Here is a 21,168-nt window from a genome sequence, read left to right as displayed (position 1 = left end):
GCCAGACTTTAAGAGCACCAAATTAGGTGGAATTGCATTTTTTCTCTATTTAAAAATATATAGTAGCATGTATCTCTGATAAGTGGAAGAGTCAGATATTGTACTTGTAAAACAGACAGGAAGTCAATCACTCTCAGTAGATCAGTGTCGGCCAGTCATACAGTTGAGTCAGTATTGCTCGCTGCTTAGTGAAGGCTGGTCGGCAACCTGTAACAGCTTTTTTTTTTTTGCCATGTTACAAGCTGACATCCTGAAGACTCTATGCCCACAAAGAATTTTTATTGTGTTGGGAATTGAAAAATTTGGTAAGAGTTTTTAACAAGATAATAAAAGGAGAATCATAAGTACTTGTAAAATTAAAATTGTGTGATTATTGTAGAACTATTATTGTTGAAGTAATACTAAAGCCCTGACTGCTAATCTTAACAAATGCCATTTAATATATACATTCCTTTCCATTCTAATTGCAGTAATGATCAATAATATTAGACATTTGACCTTCCATTTAATTTTAAATGGTTTTAAGTGAATGTTGAAATGATAAAAATAAATTAAAATTTACCAGTTTTATGTAACTATGATGTGATCACATATGCAAGAACTCATGAGGAAAGGTTTCAATAGGTAGGGAGCTAGATACTTTCATATCCTGTGGCATTGAAAATTCATAGTTTGTTAGTGTTCAGTGTACCACAGAGCTCTTCAGTGTTTTTGCTGAAACAGATTAAAATGGCAGCCCATCTTTATTAGGCAGCCAATTCTTGTCAATCTCTTGAAAGTTCACTGTTTCACTGTATTTCCTTTAAAAATTTATTTCCTCTTTTTGTAATGAGTGCACAGAAGCCCAACGTTTAACTTCTTGTACAAGAGTAGCTTTTAAATTAACTAAATATTTTTTAGAGATTTAACAGGAATTTCATTTTAAAAATATGTTGTGCTTATGATCTGAAAGGTTGTATGATAAATTTCAGCATAGAACATATTTTTACGGTCAAGTTGAGTGATAAGAAAAACAGGAAATTTAATGTTTTATAAAGCTCCTGAAATGTTAATTGAGTGGGAGGTTGTTTGAGTTAATGTTATATGGACATTTAAAACCCTTCATTTTAGGAGTTTCAAATGCCAACTATCACCAAAATTCTGTTTTTTAAGTGTATAGTCAGACTGAAATACTGTAAAACTATATTACACAGTTTGGCAGACTGTTCATGTCTGTCTAGATTAAAATGGTATTTTCATGAGTGCTTCATTATCTAATTAGTTTTGATAATTCTTCAAATGTCTTCATCTCCTAAATCAAATTATTTTTTTAAGATCTTGAAGAACTAAACTAAAGTTACAAAGTAAATACCATCACTGATGATGGAGTAACAAAATGCAAAGGCAGTCATAGGAAGAAGGCTGTACATTATGCCATTTATCATGGGCAGAATCTGCCTTATACTACTCACATGTGACCACTTTCTCGGTTAGCCTGAGTGTACTTTACTGCACCACATCTTCTCTAGAGATATCTTCATATTCAAATCTGTGTGTCTGTTTGTCTGTGTATGGTACACTGTTTTCCATACAATTTCCATCAGCTCTAACAGGACCATCATTAATAATTTTCAATGAACCTAGCTACTGGAAAAATGAAAAACCTTACTCAATGAGATCTTCTTCTTAACCAGGTCCAGACTATAAAGAGCTAGATGTTCACCTGCGAAGGATGGAGTCTGGATTTGGCTTCAGAATCCTTGGAGGAGATGAACCTGGACAGCCTGTAAGTTCTTTCTTCATGACTTTCTAATTTATACTTTTGGTATCTTTGTAAATGTCAGAGAAATATCACTTCATACAATGGTCATAAAGGAATAGAATTTTAGAACTCCAAGTAAAGACTTTTCCTGTTGATCCATTGAAAAAGACAAGTCTCTCAGATTCTCAACAGCTCCACTTACAGTAGATCATAGTGAATCACTTTGTATTGTTAGGAAGTGTGCATGCTCCAACCTTTTTGGGAGAACTGGCTGCTATATGGCATCTTTTAATTATTGATTTATGGGGAAGTATTTGGTTCCCTGAAAGATCAAGTACTAAGTTTAACCAACACACTTGTATGAATGAATACAGTGCTATATGATAGTAACTCAATGTAGAAACAGCAACGAAGGGTCCTGTGGCACCTTGTAGACTAACAGAAAAATTTTGAGCATGAGCTTTCGTGAGCACAGACTCACTTCGTCAGAGAGTCTGTGCTCACAAAAGCTCATGCTCAAAACTTTTCTGTTAGTCTGTAAGGTGCCACAGGACCCTTCGTTGCTGTTACAGACCCAGACTAGCACGGCTACCCCTCCAATACTTGACCTCAATGTAGATACACACTGTACACATATAAAATGTGTTGGGTTATAGTACTCATTCATCTTTGAGAATACATGCACTGTAGATGAAATCTGACAACACTGAATTAGCCAATTACCTTTGACAGAATGGAGTCCTGACTTCACTTATATTTAAATAATTATTTGAGTACTTCAGTAACTCAGTCAGAGGCTATGAATCTATTACAGAAGTGGATGGGTGAGTTCTGTGGCCTGTGATGTGCAGGAGGATAGATGATGATCACCGTGGCCCTTTCTGACTTTAAATTTTTAAAAAATAAATCCGCTATATAGTTAAGTGTATGAATTATCTACTGGAAAACATCTCAGCAAGTCATAATGCTGATCAAATACCAAAGAGTATATTACAATATACACTGTGTTCACAGAATTGCTGCCCACATGGTACAATTGTCTCTACCTCATTCCTTTAACCACTTCCCTTGTGCACTAATGCACTTTCACCTGCATTTTTTCTCAATTCCAAATTTCTGAGCAGCTTCAAATAGATGTTTTTTCTAAACCAAAGTTAAAAAAATAAAAAATATAAAGTTTCCAAGAATAGTTTCCTTTTTTCTACGCCAATATGAAATTTCTCCCAAAAGGTAATCTGGTCTAAGGCCTAAGCCATTTCGTTGTGCACCAGGGACAAATTTAAAACCAGTAACTTGTGATGCACCAGCCATGGAAATGGGAGCTGAGTGATCCATCCACGGTTGTCCAGTTCCAACTTCTGGCAGTCAGCGCCTTAGGGACACCCAGAGAATGGGGTTGTGTCCAGGACCATATTGGCTAATAGCCATATCCTCCAGGAAGTTATCTCATTTGTGGAGCCAGTTATAGTTTGGTCCTTCACAACATCCCCTGGTAACAAGTTGCCCACGGTAACTGAGCTTTTTGTGAAGAAATCAAATACTGATAAATGTGGGCTATATTGGCATTTTAAGGGTGCCCTCTGTGTACTGAAATACATGAACCACATGCTAAAAATATAACACCATATACTGTTTCAGAGTAATTTTTGAAAACAAGGCAAGGCACTTTCAAAAATGTTTTCTTCATACAAACTCAGCATTTGTAAAGAGGATGTATTAGTTTTGCATAACTTGCATTTATAGTAGTAATTCATAATGCACCGTATTTCAAACCTGATTTTTCTCTCCTTCTCTGTTCCCTTCACCCCCATTCACAGCTCAGCTGCACTCACCCATGCCTTTCACCTCTAAACTAGGAGAAAACAGCTTATGTTTGTCCTATAAGCCCCCTCACTTCCCATGAAACAAGCAAGGAGATACTTTTAAATAGGTTTTTTATCACTTTCCTGCTGTGCACTCCTGCAGTGTAGAACAAAACAAAATTTTAATTGCCTTTTCTCTTTTACATGGTGTTTCTAAAAAGAGAGTATTGGATTCCTCGGCATACGGGAATAAGTTTTTTGTAAACAGCAAATTCCACAATGAGTTTTAAAAAGTGATGATGCCAACAGTTCAGTGAGACCACAGCAGAATTTGCTTCAGGGAGTATAATCCATCTGACACTGGTGTTTGGAAAGAACAGATAGGATTTAGGTACTTCCCTTTGCTTGTTCATGAGCACAAGCACAAAGACTCTTTGGCTGTGACCACACTTGGCCAAAACATCAAAATGGCCATGCAGATTACTAATGAGGCGCTGAACCACTTCAGCACTTCATTAGCATTAGGACGCTTCTGGCTGCAGCGCTTTGAAAGCACCGCTTTCGAACGCACGCGGCTCAGCGCAGCAACAGGGGGTCCTTTTTGAAAGGACCCTGCACATTTCAAAATCCCCTTATTCCCCTCAGCTGAGAGGAATAAGGGGATTTCAAAATGACCAGGGTCCTTTTGAAAAGAACCCCCATATAGCCGCACAAAGCCACGCACATTCAGAAGCACCGTGGCTGGAAGCATCTTAATGCTAATGAGGCACTGAATATTCAATTCAGCGCTTCATTAGTAAACATCAAAATGGCCATTTGCATGGCTATTTCGAAGTTTTGGCCAAGTGTGGCCACCACCAAAGGAGTAGAAATAGAGATAAGGAGTTACATATAGTTACCTCTGCTAGATACCCCTAGGTGTGGCTGTGCCAACTTCAATCAGTATCAGCTCCACTCAACTCTCAAATGTCAGTATCCAGAACCATACCCCAATATGCAGTTAGCACATCTGCCAGTGACTAGAGAGAAGGTCAAGATATACTAATACTGCCAGGCTGGGTCTACGCTATAGAGTTTTGTCGACAGAAGTCAGGGAGCATCTACACCCTTAAAGCATTCTGTCAACAAAGTCTTGACAGAACTCTGCATTTTTCTCAAGAACAGCAAGACACATGGACCTCAAATTGTGCCTAACTGACTCTGATGAACCACCAATGAATGTGGCTAGACATTCTGAAATTGGCCACCGTGCTCAAAACCCTGCTGAAGACACTAAGGCTGGGTCTACATAAGCCCCTTCCTTTTGGAAAGGGCATGTTAATGTGCAGGTTTGAAAGACACTAATGAGGCACTGCCATGAATATGCAGCACCTCATTAGCATAATGGCGGCCACAGCAATTTGAAAGTGCAGCTTTCGAATTGCATGCCACCTGTGGAGAGGGGGACCTTTCGAAAGGACCCCCCAGTTTTCGAAAGCCCCTTCTTCATAACACCAGATAGGGAAGAAGGGGCTTTCAAAAACTGGGGGTCCTTTCAAAAGGCCCCCATCTCCCCGGACGGCACACAATGCGAAAGCCGCCCTTTCAAATCACTGCGGCTGCCATTATGCTAATGAAGTGCTGCAAATTCATGGCAGCACCTTATTAGCATTTTTTGAATCCACTCATTAACATGCACCTTCTGAAAGGAAGGGGCTTGTGTAGACACAGGGTACGTTGCTTAGTACTGTCCCAGACAGGGAAAATATTTTGGATGTATTGATACAGTTTGAACTCAGCATTATGAACCTTTTAATGAAGGATAATACTAAGCACTTTTCCTCTTTCTCTTCACTTTACATAAATTATTTATATTAAACCTTACAAAGAACCTATGAAGTAGCCATTTACAGGTGGGGAACACGAGAAAGAAGCAAAATGATGTGCCAAAAAAAAATCACATCAAGATTTAGTGGGAAAGCAGGATTAAGAATTAGGAATTAATGGCTCCTAATTTCATTTTCAGCCCATTAGCCCACAACACTCACTAATATTTTTAATATCAACGGGTCAACATTGGCAGGATTTTTAAAGTATATTTTATTACCATCAAGCAATAGTCAGAATTAATGGTTTTCTCTGCGAGTCATCCCTTTTCTGAGACAATTTTGGCAACCTGCCCCCTCAGATATTTCAGTAAATCTCATTCTGAAAGGCTAACATAAATGTCATTAAATGCCTAATATTTTTCAGTTTGTTTTCTGTTTGCAGAGATTATAACTGTTTAGGAATTAAGTAGTCATGAAGTGAGAGAAACTAGATAAAATACATAAAACGAAGAATGGGGATAAATTATGAATTTTTAACATAGCAGAATGTTAACAGTGGATTATTTCCAGGTAGTAGACTATGATCTGTGTTATTGAATATGTCTCCCATTATGTCAGAATATGACTTTTTAAAACCACCCAAGCCTAGTATTCACTGCACACAGGTGATGCAGTGTACCTATGCAGAGCCCCATTGAAGCGAACAGCTGTAATGTCTGTCATCTTTGCTGACACACCAGGGACTACACTAGGGGTTTCTAGCACTAAAAGCATGAGTTGTTACAGCTTGAGCCAAAGAGCTACCTTCCCTAGCTGAGTCTAGTAACAGAATTATATCCTTCTGTGGGTTATTGTTGGCAGACAGCTATACACTGACCGGTGGGTATTGACGGTCTGGAAGAGAGTGAACACTGAGTAACAAAATGTTCAGAGGAGATGTTAATAACTATAGTCTAGGCGAGAAAAGACTTTTATGAACATTAGAGCAACTTTGAAAAGCTAGGTGAATGGGCATGGCAATGGCTGGTGAAATTCTACATTGACAAACACAAAGTACTGCACACTGGAAGAAATCATTTTGAGTACAGTAAACCCTCGATTTAACAGACCCTGGTATAACAGACTTCAGAAATCACATTAATTGGAAATCTGTGAACATACTGGACATATGTGTTTAGAACAAGATGATTTTAAAGGTACATATGAGCATGACATCCACCTAAAAACTCCATCTGCACAGAAAGATTTGACATTTTCTCCTCTTCTCTTTTTGCCAGTCAATTACTATCTTAACTGTTTTTTGTCAGCAGCAATGTCTGGTATGGCAATTTTCTTACCAAAGGATCCCAAAGCACTTTGCTAACTAGGGACCATTTCAGCACATTACTGACTTTCAGCTAAACACTTTTGTGATTAAATATTCCAAGTTATTTTATAGAACATATCAGTCAAGGAACATGGGCAAACAGAATATAGATTCACAGATTTGACAGCCAAAAGCGACTATTACATTCATCTCATCTGACTTCCTGCATAACTCAGATCATGGAACTTCACCTGGTAATCCTCCATCAAGCCCAATATCTTATTGTCAAATTACAGTAGCTCTCTTAGACCTTGTCTACATATTACAGCAAATCCATCTAAAGTATGCTGCTTCAGTTACATGAATAACATAACTGATGTCAGCATAGATAGATCCACTTACAACAGTGTCTATACTATCCTGTGGTGACAAGAAGGCGCTTTCCTGCTAAATTACCTTTCTCATCTTGAGGAAGTTGAGTACAGGAATTGATGGGAAAGCGTGCTGCCATCGACTTAGTGGGTCTTCTTCGGATCCACTAAATCAATTCCTCTGCATCAATCACAGCATTGACGATCTAGCCCTAAGTACAGATGAGTCCTTAGACATACAACCTTGATTTTAAGATTTAAAGTGTACATGGCCAAAGTTGCAATAATGCTAGAATTTTCAGGTTTATCACGCCACCTTTTGTGGAAAACAGAATGGCATGTTTAAAAGATCCGGAATGATCAGGGTCTTGGTTTTCATTTAACCAGCACCAGGTCAGTGTCACCCAATGCTTTGTGGGAGCATTAATTATATTTTAATTGAAAGGGAGAAAATTCTACCCAGTGAACCACCAGCAAAACCCTGAATATATTTAACCTTCCCCTTTGTTTCGCTATCTAGATTCTGATTGGAGCAGTAATTGCAATGGGCTCTGCAGACCGAGATGGTCGTCTACATCCGGGCGATGAGTTGGTGTATGTAGATGGGATTCCAGTGGCTGGGAAAACCCACCGATATGTGATTGATCTCATGCATAATGCAGCCCGAAATGGGCAAGTGAATCTTACTGTGAGAAGAAAGGTGCTATCTATAGGTATGTTAATAAAAAGGGGAAATGTGGAAAAACTAACAAGCGACTACCATAAAGAGGACAATAATTTAGGTGTACTTTTTTTAAAAAATATATGTTTCACAAAAACTAACTTTATAACATAACTATATAATTTTAATTGTTATTTAAATAATTGAGTCATGGAAAACGTTTGTCCTTCAACATTCCCTGTCAGTGTGCATCATTCTGCCTGTTCCCTGGGGAACTGGAAAGGAACAGTGACAATCCTGCTGCAATGATAATGAGTGACTCAGTGTTTGTTCCATACTGTGTTGTCTTGTATTGTCCCTGCTTGTGCCATTTTTGGACAAAGATTGCTTGTCCTGTCATCTGAAAAGTCTCATTGAAGTCGTCAGTGTGAGTAAAACAAGCAGGAAAAGGCTTGAAAGGAGTAAGGTCTATAGGGCAGGAATTCCTTCCTTTGTGCTGACATGTTGCAAGCCTAGTCCTGCTGCAGTTGAAGTCAATGGGAGTTTTGCCACTGACTAGAAGAAGCCATCTCAAGTTTCCTAGAGCTATACAAACAATGACTAGAAATAGGGCAATCCAGTTTCCTTTTCAAAGCAGAAAGTGCAGAATATAAACAGAAGTAATAATGTAAAGCAAATTAGAGAGACAAGGTGGGTGAGGTAATATCTTTTATTAAACTACCTTCTGTTGGTGAGAGAGATGAGCTTTTGAGGTACACATAGTTCATCTTTGGGCTGAGGAAAGGTACTAAGTGTGTATCTCAAACTCTTGTGTCTCACCAACTGAAGTTAGCCTGATAAAATATATAACCTTCACCCCCTTTGTTTCTGTAATATCCAGAGACTGTCATAGGTACATCAACACTGCATAAAGCAAATTAAACATTTACAGTTCTTTCATTTTAACCATCTAAGGCAGGGATGGGCAGTAAGCCAGATGCAGTGCATCAGGGGGTTAGCTCCTAGCGGGCCACTTTGTTTACCTCCGTGTCTGCACATACAGCCTCTTGCAACTTCCATTGGCCTCAGATCACCATTCCTAGCCAATGGGACCTGCAGAATGTGGGACATATTGGGTCACCACTTCACACAGATCCATTGGCCCGGAACAACAAATGGCCACCAGCAGGAACAGCAAGCACCCATACCTTCTATCATGCAGATACATAAAGTGCTGGTAGACTGCCAGTGGCTAACGCTGCTGAACTGTGTCCAGCCCATGGGCTGATTATTGCCCACCACTGATCTAAGGTGCTATTGTTAACTCGGAGGAGGCTTTCTAAATATATCCTGGCAGCATCTATGTAATAAGAGCTTTAATAAACAAAACTGGTTTTATTCAGTTAAACTCTTTGCTTATGTGGGGAGCAAATGAAGTTTAATTACCTAATATAACTGTTAGAACATGCTTGTCGTTGGGGCACTTTAATGAGATACCAGAAATTGTAAATGTGTCATCGGCCCCTTCTGTCTTCTCCCTCTCCATCCACTAAGAAGCTTTTCCTTTTCCCTTTTTCCATCTCCTTAGCCCTTGTTTTCACCTCTAAGCCCACCCCAGCAAGCCAGCAAACCCAAGTCCCTGATATGCTTGTTGTTCAGAGTCCCCGTTTCCCATCTCTGGCACGCTATCAAGTCACTGTCAATCTTCCCTATCTGGGGACTGACTTTCTTCTGTTACCCACTCTAGAATCCTGCAGCCAGAAATCCTCCCTCCAACCTGGCTCAACACCGCCTAGGAGTTCCCCAAACCCTAGGAAAATGGCCAGTTATCAAGGTAAAATACTGAACACATGGGGATTCTTTAGTTTCCTACATGTTAATCAATTGTGTCAGCCTCTGTGGAAACTGGATTGATGGCAAGAATAGTAAGTGCAGAAGTTAGTACAGACAAGCTAGTTATCATCCTTTGATGGCTGGTTGCCTTACATCACGTAAGGAACTTTTAAGAGATTCTATTAGTCACAAAGCTCTCCTGGCATGGAAGTTGAATCAAGCTGGTAAAACATCCTGAATTATTCTTTAGCCTTCATAATAACACACTGAAAAATACAGGCTATGACTCATTGTTGTTTAAATACTTATGAATCTGTGCAGGTGTTTAGATTGATCTGATGTATTGAATGTTGTCTTTGAATAAGAATGTAGCATTATATACATGAATTGAAAAATACAAAATCAGTACAAAGATACTGGCACAGCTACTCAGCTAAGGCTGTTGGGGTTAAAATGAAGTTCTCAAGCCTGAGCGTGTACGGTATGCAGAACTCGGGCCTCCCATTATTTGTGTCTGTTTAAAAAATACACATATCATCCATCCTTATAACATGACCAATCCAGCGAACTGTTTTTTCATAAGCATTGCTTCTGTGTCTATGATTCCGCAGAGTGTAAGAACCTCCATTTTAGCAATTCTGTCCCACCAATTCACATGGGCAATCTTCCTGAGGAAGCGCATAAGGAGTTGATCAAGTTCCAAAATGTAGCAGCAATATATGATCCATGACTCCAAGTCATACAGCAGGATATTCAGGACAATTGCCTGATAAACTGTTACTTTCCTGTGAAATTTAATACCATACCCATTCCATAAGCATTTGGTCAATCTTCTGAACAGAGCACTGGTTTTGGCTATCCAAGGCATTACTTTGTAGTGAAACTTATCAACAGCCTTAAGGACAGTATCTACAGCAATCGCTGGAGTTTTGTGCTCTCTTCCAACAGACTGAGACATAACCTGTGTCTTCTTGTGGCTCATGAGATCAAAACAGTGAGCAGAAGTAGCAAAATGACCAAAAAGCTCCTGTGTATCCACCCCTTGAAGTTTGAAGTGGTACAAAGTAAGGATGTGTTCTTTCTCCTCTGATGTTTGTCATCTACTTTTTGATGATACTGTTAGCTGTTTTCAGGGATTGCACTTGGGCGTAAGTATTCATTTCTGAAATGACAGTAGCATTTGCAACATCCAAAGACTTCAGGCTTGCACCAAAGGGTTCACTACAATTATATATGACTATCTGTTTGCTGATGACTGTGCATAATTGTTGTGCTCTTCTTCCAGAAGTCCTCTTCCACTCCTGGATCAGGAAGAGTGCCTTCTTTCAAAAGCAAGCATGTGTAGATGCTCTGAGGACCCTTTTTTCAGAAAAGCAGTCCTCATAGTGCCAGATTTTTCAGTCCCTCTCCCATTCTTTTGAAAGAGTGGGGGCTGTGTGGCTACTGTCTGTTGAAAGAGCGGATCACTTTTTTTGATCCACTTTTTCGTTTGTGGACACACTCTTTTAAAAGCCGTTTTTTCAGAAGAGATCTTCCAGAAAATCTTCTTTCAAAAGACCACTGTATTGCAGACATAGCCTTAGAAATTGTAGTGTTTCTCTTTACCTTTTTTTCTTGGATCTCCCTGGCTGTGAATATCTTGTCAGCAGTGCCTTGACTAGCATGAAATCCCCACTGACTTTCAGGAGTGATACCGTTTGAAAAGACACATAATGGCAACCTATTGTAGAGTATGCTGCCAGGATCTCACCAGCTATACACTTCAGTGGGATGTACTGGTGGTCATCAGACGCCTAACCACTTTTTCTGTTGCACATAAGTACTGTCAGCGCATCTTTGAAGTCCTATGGGACTTGCTCTTTTTCCCAAATAAGCAAGTGAGATGGTGCATCAGCTGGCCATCACCAGCTTTATAAATATCTGAAAGGGGTCACATCACTGCCAGGTACCTCCATCTGCTTAACAACTTTTTGTGCTGTATCGAGATTTGGTGGTATAATCAGCTGTGGCTCATTAGACCACTGAGGAATCTCTTCAAAAATGCTGCTGTCAAAAGTTGATGTCTGGTTTAATACACTGCAAAAATGTTTGGCCCAGCAATCAAAGATTTTAGTACTATCTGTAATCAGAGTGCTGCCATCAGCAGAGTGCACTGGTATAGAGCCAGCAACTAATGGCTCATAGAAGCCTTCAAGCCATCATTGTATGCTTTAAAATCATGTCTGCTGGCTACATCTTGAAATTTGACCACTTTACATTTCCACCAGCCCCCTTTCGTTTGCTGTAATTTAACTCATGGCTTCTACTTAGCTTGTATGCATGCTGATTTCCTGGAGGTATTCTGTTTATCATTGATCCAGTCGAGGAGGGACCCATGCCTCTTATCAAGAAGAGCCTAGGCTTCTTTGTCCTTGTCATCAAGCTAGTCCTTACATTTGCATGTTCAAAAACCTAGTATTTTGACAGCAGATTAGTAGGTATATTTTCTTTATGTTAATCCAGTGCACCTCTATAGTGGATGGTTTCTCTGGACCTTCATTGTTGATGACTGAGGAGGCTTTAAGACTAAGCTGAAGCAATGTATGTGTGATAGGCATTATAAATTTACCAGTATCCAACTTTTTCTGGCTTATAGCAGAAAGATGATGTTTTGGTGAACAAAGGCTCAAGGAGGCGACACTATGTATCATGTAATGGTCAGACCAGGAGTCTGTGCCAAGCATTGCATGAGTCAGCATCAGACAGATCTCTTTGTTTTGTTATGCAGTAGTCAATCATATGCCAATCCTTAGAACAAAAGTGCATCCAAGTTGCTTTGTACTTGTTTGCCTGCTGGCAGAACGTGCTTGCAATAGCAAGTTCATGCTGCATACACGTTTGAAGAAGGAGGGTGCTCACTTCCAGTACCATAATGTCAAAGCATGTTTTGGCCATGTGGTGCAGTCCTGATTGGTTCTAGCATTTAAATCTGGATTAAAAAGGTACTGAAGAGATCACTGAATTCAGGTTACTGTAGAAAGCCTCCTTTTTCGTCATCTGCAGCAGGCAATGTGGATGCACGTACACTAACAAATACAAGGCACTGTCCCTGCCTCACTTTAAGCTTGGTAGTCACAAGGTGAGAACTGATGGCATGTAGCTGAAATTCAAGCTGGAAAATTAGTGATGCCCTGATGTCAAAACTAATTCCAGCTTGTCTTGGATGTCCCTCAGGATAGTCCACACAAGAAAGCGAATAGCCTGCTCCAGCCTTTGGGAACTGGCTGGTATCAGGGGTGTGTGTTTCATTTAAGGTTTCAACACCGATGTTATAACATGCAAGTTCTCTCTCAATGATTGCTGTCCTGCATTCATGGTGTCATTGCTATCAAGATGTGTGAAGGCTTTCCAGGACACAAAGCGTAGGTTCTGTTTAGTCATTGATTTTCGCTTGTGACCACAGTATTGGTTATCCAGTCAGTTGTGATTAACTGACAGGAGTCAAGTGGAACAGGCTGTGTTTAGGGATTGTTCTCTCTCCCCCACTTCTCTAGAAGAAATCAATGCTATCCCTGATTAGGGCTGCTGTATCACTGAGGCAAGACACTTGAGCTGCTGTTATTTTAATTCAGCAGACAGACAATCATCACAACCAGGCCATATACATGTAGATTTGTGGCTAGATGCTGCCACTGGTATTCTCCACCTGCATCCAATGTCACTTGCCCATTACAGTAGGACTTTCATCAACAAGAGGTAAATCAACAGTGTTAAGAGATCGACCTTCACATATGAATGGATTTAAATGAGACTGGCTTGTGAGTTCCAACCCCACTTTTTTTGTACCAACTATCGTACACACTCACAGGAACTGCAACATGCACTGGGAGGAATGAGCATAGATTTGAGATCAGAATTATCTTCTCTTAGACAGATGTGCCAGAAAAAGACTTATCAAGCACTATCTGCCCTGATTTGAAATCAGTTTCCCTTCTCCTAGTCCGTCCTTGGTGCCTTGTTCCATATCTTTTGGTGCAGCCCCTCAAGATCACCCTATGGAGAGCTTCCTCAATGTGACATCCTGGTGTTTTGTTATTCTTTATTTTCATATTGATCATCATCATCAATAACCGTGGGCTCAGCGCCCGTTGGTCTCTGATGCCTCTCTCACTATTTCCTTCTATGTTCCCCTGTCCAGTGCAGAGTGGCTGAGTTTTTGTAGACTAGCTCTGCACCAATCTACAATATCATCTATCCATTCTCTGTGGGGTTTGCCTCTCCTATTCGAACCGTCCATTATGCCAAATACTAGGGTCTTAATTTTTCATTTGTCATTCATTCTGCAAATATGGCCAAATAATTGTAGCTTCTGTTTTATAACCCTCTGCAGCAAGTTCTCTTTCAGATGTATCTTTCTATATAATTCCTCATTGGTGACCTTCTGCATCCATCCTATTCTCAGAATCTTTCCATAACAACTCCTTTCGAACACTAATATTCTCCTTCTCGAATCTTTCATCACCCATGTCTCACATCCATACAACATGCTGCTGAATGCACACGTTTTTCAAGACACTCAGCTTCGTTCTTAAGCTAATTGCTTTGCTTTTCCAGATCTTATCCATTGCCTTCAAACTCACTCTTGCTTTCGCTATTCTAGTCACTATTTCCTTCTTACAGTCTAGATCATATATTATGTTTCTCCCCAGATATGTGAACTTCTCTACATTTTCTAGTTCAATACCATCAACACTGATCTTCCTTCCTATTTCCTTAGCTCCAAATACCATTCTTTTGTTTGACATTAAGTCCCTTATCCTGCAAAATACAACATTCTGGAATAAAAGTAACTTGCAGAATTTGGTTCTAATTTATTGTATATTCACTTTTGAGTTAGTGTGATTTTTTTCTATGCTTTTTCCTGAACAATGGGCCAGATTCTGATCTAAATTAATTATATTTCATTATGGCAATAGGATTACAGACAGGGGAATATGATCTATCTTTCCATAACATTGTAACATTTCCCAGTCACACTAAACATAGTTAATGTAAGCAACACTCGGAAATGTGCAGGAAAAATATAATTTGGAAAAGAACAGCATAGAAAGAAATCATTCTTTAAAAAAAATCAAGTTTCCCTTTTATTTACCTTTACATAACAAAGGAAAAGTTAATTTTGGATGTGGTAATTTTAAAAATTGACATTTACAAATATGTTTGTACATTCGTGAGTTGATCTGTTCATGTCCGAGCTGTGAATGTTTTTGGGAGTTGTGGAAATCAAGCATGTAAGTGATTAGAAAGCTTTCTTTCCATCTAAAAGTAAAGAAAAGTAAAGGAAAAGGTGAAAAAAGAACAAGCCTTTGGCAACATTGAATGAATAAATGGAGTGGGTATAAAGAAAAGACCTCATTAGAGGGTCCCAATATACACAAACTATAGAGTCAACACTAGAGCTATGAAAACATTGCTGGGTTCAGTTTTCAAACAGAGCCCAGCAGTTTGATTCATAGGTTTTGGAAAAATGCTAGCCTCCAAGGGGAACTCCTAACTGCCAACAAGTTTCAAGGCTGTCACTCCCTTGCTTTTTTCCTGTTTTCAAGAATTTTGCTAGGAGATAAGCTAGAAATGAAGTTAACCAGCCTCTGAGTTGTGCAGACAACCTCAGCTCTTCCACACAAACGATTTGCTAGCATGGGTGGGGGTTAGAAAATGACGTCCAAATAGGCTTGAGATTTGATGTGATGCTTTTGCACAGCTCTGCCTCAGAATCTTAGATGTCTTCTTTCTCAAAAACTTGAGGGACAGAATTGTCAAGCCTGAGCTCCTGAAACCTGCTTGGTCAGAAAAGAGTGATGTGTCAGAGGAAATAGAAATGCCATATTTTTGCAAGCAAGGCAAGCAAAGTTTGTTTGTTTTTTTTTCTGGTAAATATATTTCAGAGTAAACAGAAGAAAATCTAATAGCCATCTAAACTTTTTCTTCCTCTGTTATGCTTTTTTTGTAGATAATGGAAATCTCTGGCATTCATTTATAACAAAGCCTGCTCTTTATAATGCAGGGCAGTAAGGTCATTTTCTTTTTGTTGCAGCTATACAGACATACACAGCGTCAACCTTCTAAAACACAACAGCCAGAAAATGTGATATTCCCTTGTCTTTGACTATGGCATTTATTTGCAGATTGGGTCCAATATCTCTTGGAGATTTTGTATTCTAATGTAGTGGCACAATAATTGTTTAGTTATCTTCCTTATTACTCTCCCTAATCACTCTATTTTTAAGTTGCACAAAGACTGTTAAAGGACACACGTACCTGCTTGAGAAAATAGCTGCTTGTCCTTGGATTCTGAATATTTTATACAGAAAATAGATTTCATACTTGGAAGTTTAACATGTAAACTCTCGGGGGTGGAGGGGAAAGTGAAGCTTGTCAGATATTTTGTAATATGATTGCACCACTATTACTGCTGGGGACAGAAAACATCTATTGCTTATTTATCTGCAACTTCTATATTTAAACAGTGATAGATATGATTCATCTGAAAAAAAAAAGGTCTGGAATGAATATAGGTACATTTTTGCATGTACATACATCACTTAATTATTTACAGTTACTGACTGTCAGCAGTGTTTGGATGAGGAAGTGCTTAATCACACAAAATTTCTCTTGCTCTCCTTTTACAAACAATAAAACCATAGCAGAAAGGTTAATGGGCTTCATTTACACTTTTGATAATTTCAGATCTGCTTGTAAGAGCATCTTTAAAACTACTAAATGAGCATTGCAACTGTGGGGGCAACAAAAGAATAATTAGCAGTGATTATTTTCCTTGTATTGCTCCTCCATTTCATATACATTTTTGGAGTATGGTAAGCAGTTTACCAGAGGAAAATTATAAAACTAATCCAAATTACTCTGTGTTCACCACCTACTTAAATTCTTTTAATCTGAAGACAAAATAAGTAAGTATTGGACTAGACAGCCAGTTTTTCCCCTAGATGACAGATCAGCTAATTGAATATTTCTTACTAACTTTCTTTCTCTTCTTTTATATTTTTTTCACAACAAATTCCTCTCTTCTCTGTGGAATGGAATAGGAGTTTGTGTTTATGTTTGCATTTTCTGATTTCCCTTGCATACTTGGCATAATCAGGTAGATTCCAGGTCTTTAACATCTGTTACATTTCCTTTGTTTAATATAAATAGTCAGCTGTATTCATGTTGCATTAACTAATGTATAGTAACTGATAAAGTCTCTGAGCAAATTAAACCATAATACTTTTATGATTTGTATTTTAGGAGACCCTTGCCCAGAAAATGGCAGAAGCCCAGGTTCAGTGTCTACTCACCATAGTTCTCCTAGAAGTGACTATGCTGCTTACGCAAACAGTAATCATGCTGCATCCAGTAGTAATGCTACACCACCAGAGGGCTTTCATTCACACAGCTTACAAACTAGTGATGTGGTCATCCACCGGAAAGAGAATGAAGGGTTTGGCTTTGTTATCATCAGCTCTTTGAACAGACCTGAATCTGGATCTACAATAAGTAAGTAAAGCCCTACCTACCACCTGTAGTTTCTTCGAGTTTGCATGTAGTAGAAAAATCCAATACCTCATGCCATATGTAGCACTTTAAAGAGTAACAAAATCATTTATTAGGTGATAAGCTTTTGGGGGGCAGACCCACTTCCTCAGGTCTGGAGATACCTGTCTTCAGATACATCTCCAGATCTGAAGAAGTGGGTCTGCCCCAGGAAAGCTCATCATATAATAAACTATTTTGTTAGTCTTTAAAGTTCTACATGACTGCTTTTTTTTTCCTTAGGATACAGACTAAAATGGCTCCCGGTCTGTTACTATCACACTATATGTGTTCTTCACTTGTCTGACAACACAGCCTGTTTTTTCCAAGGGCTTGTCCTCCCTACCCTGGTGCAGCTGCATGAGTGAAGGGTGTGTGGAGAAGAATGCTATGTCTACAAGAGAGTGCTCTCCCATCTAGGTGGCTGCTCCACCAGAGAGGTAGAAGCTGTGTCAGCAGGAGAGCCTCTCTTACCAACATAACATGGTATAGACAGCCCTTTAAGTTGATGTAACTTATGTCCCACAGGGGTGCAGTTTCTTTCACACCCCTAAGTGACATCAACTTAAGCAATAGTGTAGACACACCCCAAGAGACATTCAAAGTCGTTTCCCTGGCATGTTATGCAAAGGAACAAATGTTATTCTGCCCTTTGCAGTTAAGAGTCACAGGTTACATCTACACTTGCCCCCTTCTTCAATAGGGCATGGTAATCAGGCTGGTGAGAGGTTACTAATCCAACTAGTAGGATTCAAAGAGCTGTGTCCATGAAATATGGTTCCCACCCAGGTCACTCTACACATTTTTCAACTTGCAAGCATACCTTTGATTAATATAAAAGGTAACTATTATGGGGCATATTCCTATCAAATGTAAATTGCCATAGATCCAAAGTTATACCAATTCATACCAATTAAGAATCTGGCCCTATTTTTATTAATACAGGTTGAACCTCTCTAGTCCAGCAGCCTCGGGACCTGACCAATGCCAGATGAGAGAATTTGCCTGACCTCAGGAGGTCATTATTGTCTACCAGCATTACCAGCACTTCCACTGCTTACTGGGCTCTTAGAAGATATTTAGGGGTAAATTAGAGCTAAATAACAGCACCAAACACTGAGCCAGGATGTGTGACTGTAAACAAATTTTATGGGACCATGGGAGACTTGGCCACACATGATAAGTGGTTGTCTGGGTAGCTAAAATCATAGCAGATTACAAATGGTGCCGGACGAGAGTGCCAGACGAGAGGTTCAGCCCATACAATGTAGCCTCATGGGATTATAATGACAAGATTTATTAATGCCATATACAAAGAAAATTGTGGTGGAGAGAGATAAGGTGGGGCTGATTCTGTAGTCAGTGGGACTACTTTGTGTGAAAAGGATGTCAGAATCAGACTGTTTGTGATCATAGTTCAACCTCCGCTTCAGGAACTATATTGTGATGGTGACTTAACATTGTGTCCCCTGGTAGGGTCTCACTTTCAGATATGGTCAGCACCTGTAGTTTCGATGGAGTTAAAGCAGTTTTCCCTGTCAGCTGAGCACTGGAGTGGCAACCTAGGAGAGATTCACACACTGCCCAGATGATTAATGGAGTGCCCACAGCCAGCAGCCTGTGTTGCTGTTGACAGCGCACATCTGCACATGCCTCGTGCACATAACAAAAATTATTCTGCACATAACTGGAAAAAATTAAACAGACTATTAAGTGCAAGTGAAACTGGGGATTCTCAATATTTCTAAAAAACAAGCCCCATGGGAATATTTGCTACCTAGTTTGTGGGTTGCAGACTAAACTGAGCCCTTTCCCTTTATCCAAAAGACCCCTTTGAGCTGCTTTTCTCAGGAAATTAATGAGAATTTCCCCCCTTGTGAGTTACTCCAATGTATTTATCTGTTTCAATCTGATAAAATGAAAACAAGCAAAAAAGTGCTGGGAAGAGTCCTATCACCTCACATGGAATACAATCATGCAAAATATGTTCACAGCATTTCATGGTCAAGCATTTATAACATTCTCCGTGGTATCTTAACTGAACTTTTTTGTTAAATTCACTAGGCTCCTCAAAATTATCACTATAAGAAAACCATCTCCCATCAGACAGGTGTGACTCCATAGTTATCTCTGCTGTACATCCTGGCCAAGAAGAACTTCATGGTCGCAGATGGGAAAAAATCTATACCCCTGCTCCAAAACGAGATCACTTGTCATTGAAGCTAACGGAGAATATTCTGTAGATATTAGGGTGTATGACCCTCAGTAGAATGTTCATTATTCTCTCCAGTAAAGGGCATTGATATACAATACATTAATCGCAATACATTTTTTAATTATACAGAATTAATTGAAAGGCAGTCTCAGAAGTGCAGTAAGAAATATTTCAAATGCAAACCTACAGATGATAGTTCAGAGTGGGGTCAAAGTGATCAGATTCCCTTGAACAAAGATTTGCAGCTATGGGAAATTTAGCATTAATTGAAGTGCTTCAAGAACAGCTGAAGAGGAGGGTCAGGTGTTGAGATGACAAATTAATTCATTAAAATAGTAATTTTATCAAACTTCTGTGAACTTGACACTTCCTAGATCATATCCATGTTAAAAAAAAGTTTCATAGACAGTGATAAAATGAAGAGAAACATACCCTTTCAATAGTCAGGTTAAATAAAGGATGTTGAAACTGTGGTGGAATAAACTAACTGAAAAGGATTCAAGGTAATACTCCAGTCAGTAATGGAAGCAGATTACCAATCATCCAGATCCACTAAAATTTTAATAGAGACACATTAGCAACCATCCATTTTTTACACCTCATATTTATTTGGGCAAAGCGACAAATGTTTTTGAGCAAGAGCGTAAAGCACACTAACAGCATGAAAGTGTTAATTAGGTGATATATCACAGTATTACACAAAGCAGGACTTAGGTCGCTATTTAAATGTATGCTGTAAAAATGTTAATATATTCATTTTAAGTCAACCAAGATAGAATTAAAACCCTTCAGTGAAATAGGTCTGGAAGGGAACAAGCTCTAGTGTCACATAGTCTTTGCCTCTAGTTTTGTTCCTTCAAATAAAGTGGTGTGTTTTATGGTCAATTGGAAGAGTCCGTGCCTACAAAAAGGACAATCCAAGGAATAGTCTCATTGGGCATAATCTTCAGGGTGACAGAGACTCTGAATATTTTCTACGTTTAATTATGGTTTTCTGGCACTTGCTTTCTCTTAATTTTTTTCTTCACTCTGACAGATTGGATTCTAAGGTTCGACAATGTGGAATTGTAACATTTGCCCTTTGTATTATCCAAGAAGACAATTAATTACACAATAATAACATTCTTCTCAGTCTTAATTCCCAGTTAAAATTCTATTCTACAACAAACAAGTTACTGTAGATCTTGGAGGAATAACTCCTCAGTCAAAAGAAGTGTGCATTTTAATTGTCATTCCATTTTATATTGGTCAAATAGATTGTATAATCTGTAATAATGCAACATATATTAATTATTTATTATGATAATTATTATTCAAGTTCCCTAATTCTCAGGTCTAATTGATCAGTATTTGGCACAGAACTCAAGGACAATGAAGGAAACATGGCTGCGTGGCACCTTAGCCATTTGTGAATTCTGAAACCCGCTCAAGTTAGAGGCATGTGAAGGCTTTTGTAGTTTATACCTAGCTGCCTATGGCCCTAAAAGACAATTCCAGCACTAGGAACAGCTAGAGCTGCTCCACAAAAATCCCTTTTCTCCAGGCTCATCACATATGATGAGAGCTTAAGGAAGGATTCCCACTATAGTATTGCTATATTCCCAATTAGGTCCACTTTACAATTCATTTGCCTCGCAAGGGCTATGTCTACACTAGCCCAAAACTTTGAAATGGTCATGCAAATGGCCATTTCGAAGTTTACTAATGAAGTGCTGAAATGCATATTCAGCACTTCGTTAGCATGTGGGCGGCCGCGGCACTTCGAAATTGATGTGGCTCACTGCCGCGCAGCTCGTCCAAACAGGGCTCCTTTTCGAAAGGACCACGGCTACTTCAAAGTCCCCTTATTCCCATCTGCTCATAGGAATAAGGGTACTTTGAAG

The 21,168-nt window shown here is 39.2% G+C and overlaps 1 protein-coding gene across 8 annotated transcripts in view; it reads left to right on the top strand.

Annotated features, from left to right (window-relative positions):
- MAGI2 (membrane associated guanylate kinase, WW and PDZ domain containing 2) overlaps positions 1-21,168 on the top strand; it is a 1,201,350-nt gene that overhangs the window by 1,105,166 nt on the left and 75,016 nt on the right. For all 8 annotated transcript variants that reach the window (XM_075017288.1, XM_075017279.1, XM_075017302.1 and 5 more), the window contains 3 exons: positions 1,674-1,765; positions 7,549-7,741; positions 16,786-17,034. In XM_075017288.1, coding sequence (XP_074873389.1) covers positions 1,674-1,765; positions 7,549-7,741; positions 16,786-17,034 — 534 coding nt within the window. The remainder of the gene's footprint in view (positions 1-1,673; positions 1,766-7,548; positions 7,742-16,785; positions 17,035-21,168) is intronic.

The sequence above is a fragment of the Carettochelys insculpta genome, chromosome 1 (genome assembly GCF_033958435.1).
Source record: "Carettochelys insculpta isolate YL-2023 chromosome 1, ASM3395843v1, whole genome shotgun sequence".
NCBI lineage: Eukaryota > Metazoa > Chordata > Testudines > Carettochelyidae > Carettochelys > Carettochelys insculpta.
This window is presented reverse-complemented; position numbering and strand designations above follow the sequence as displayed.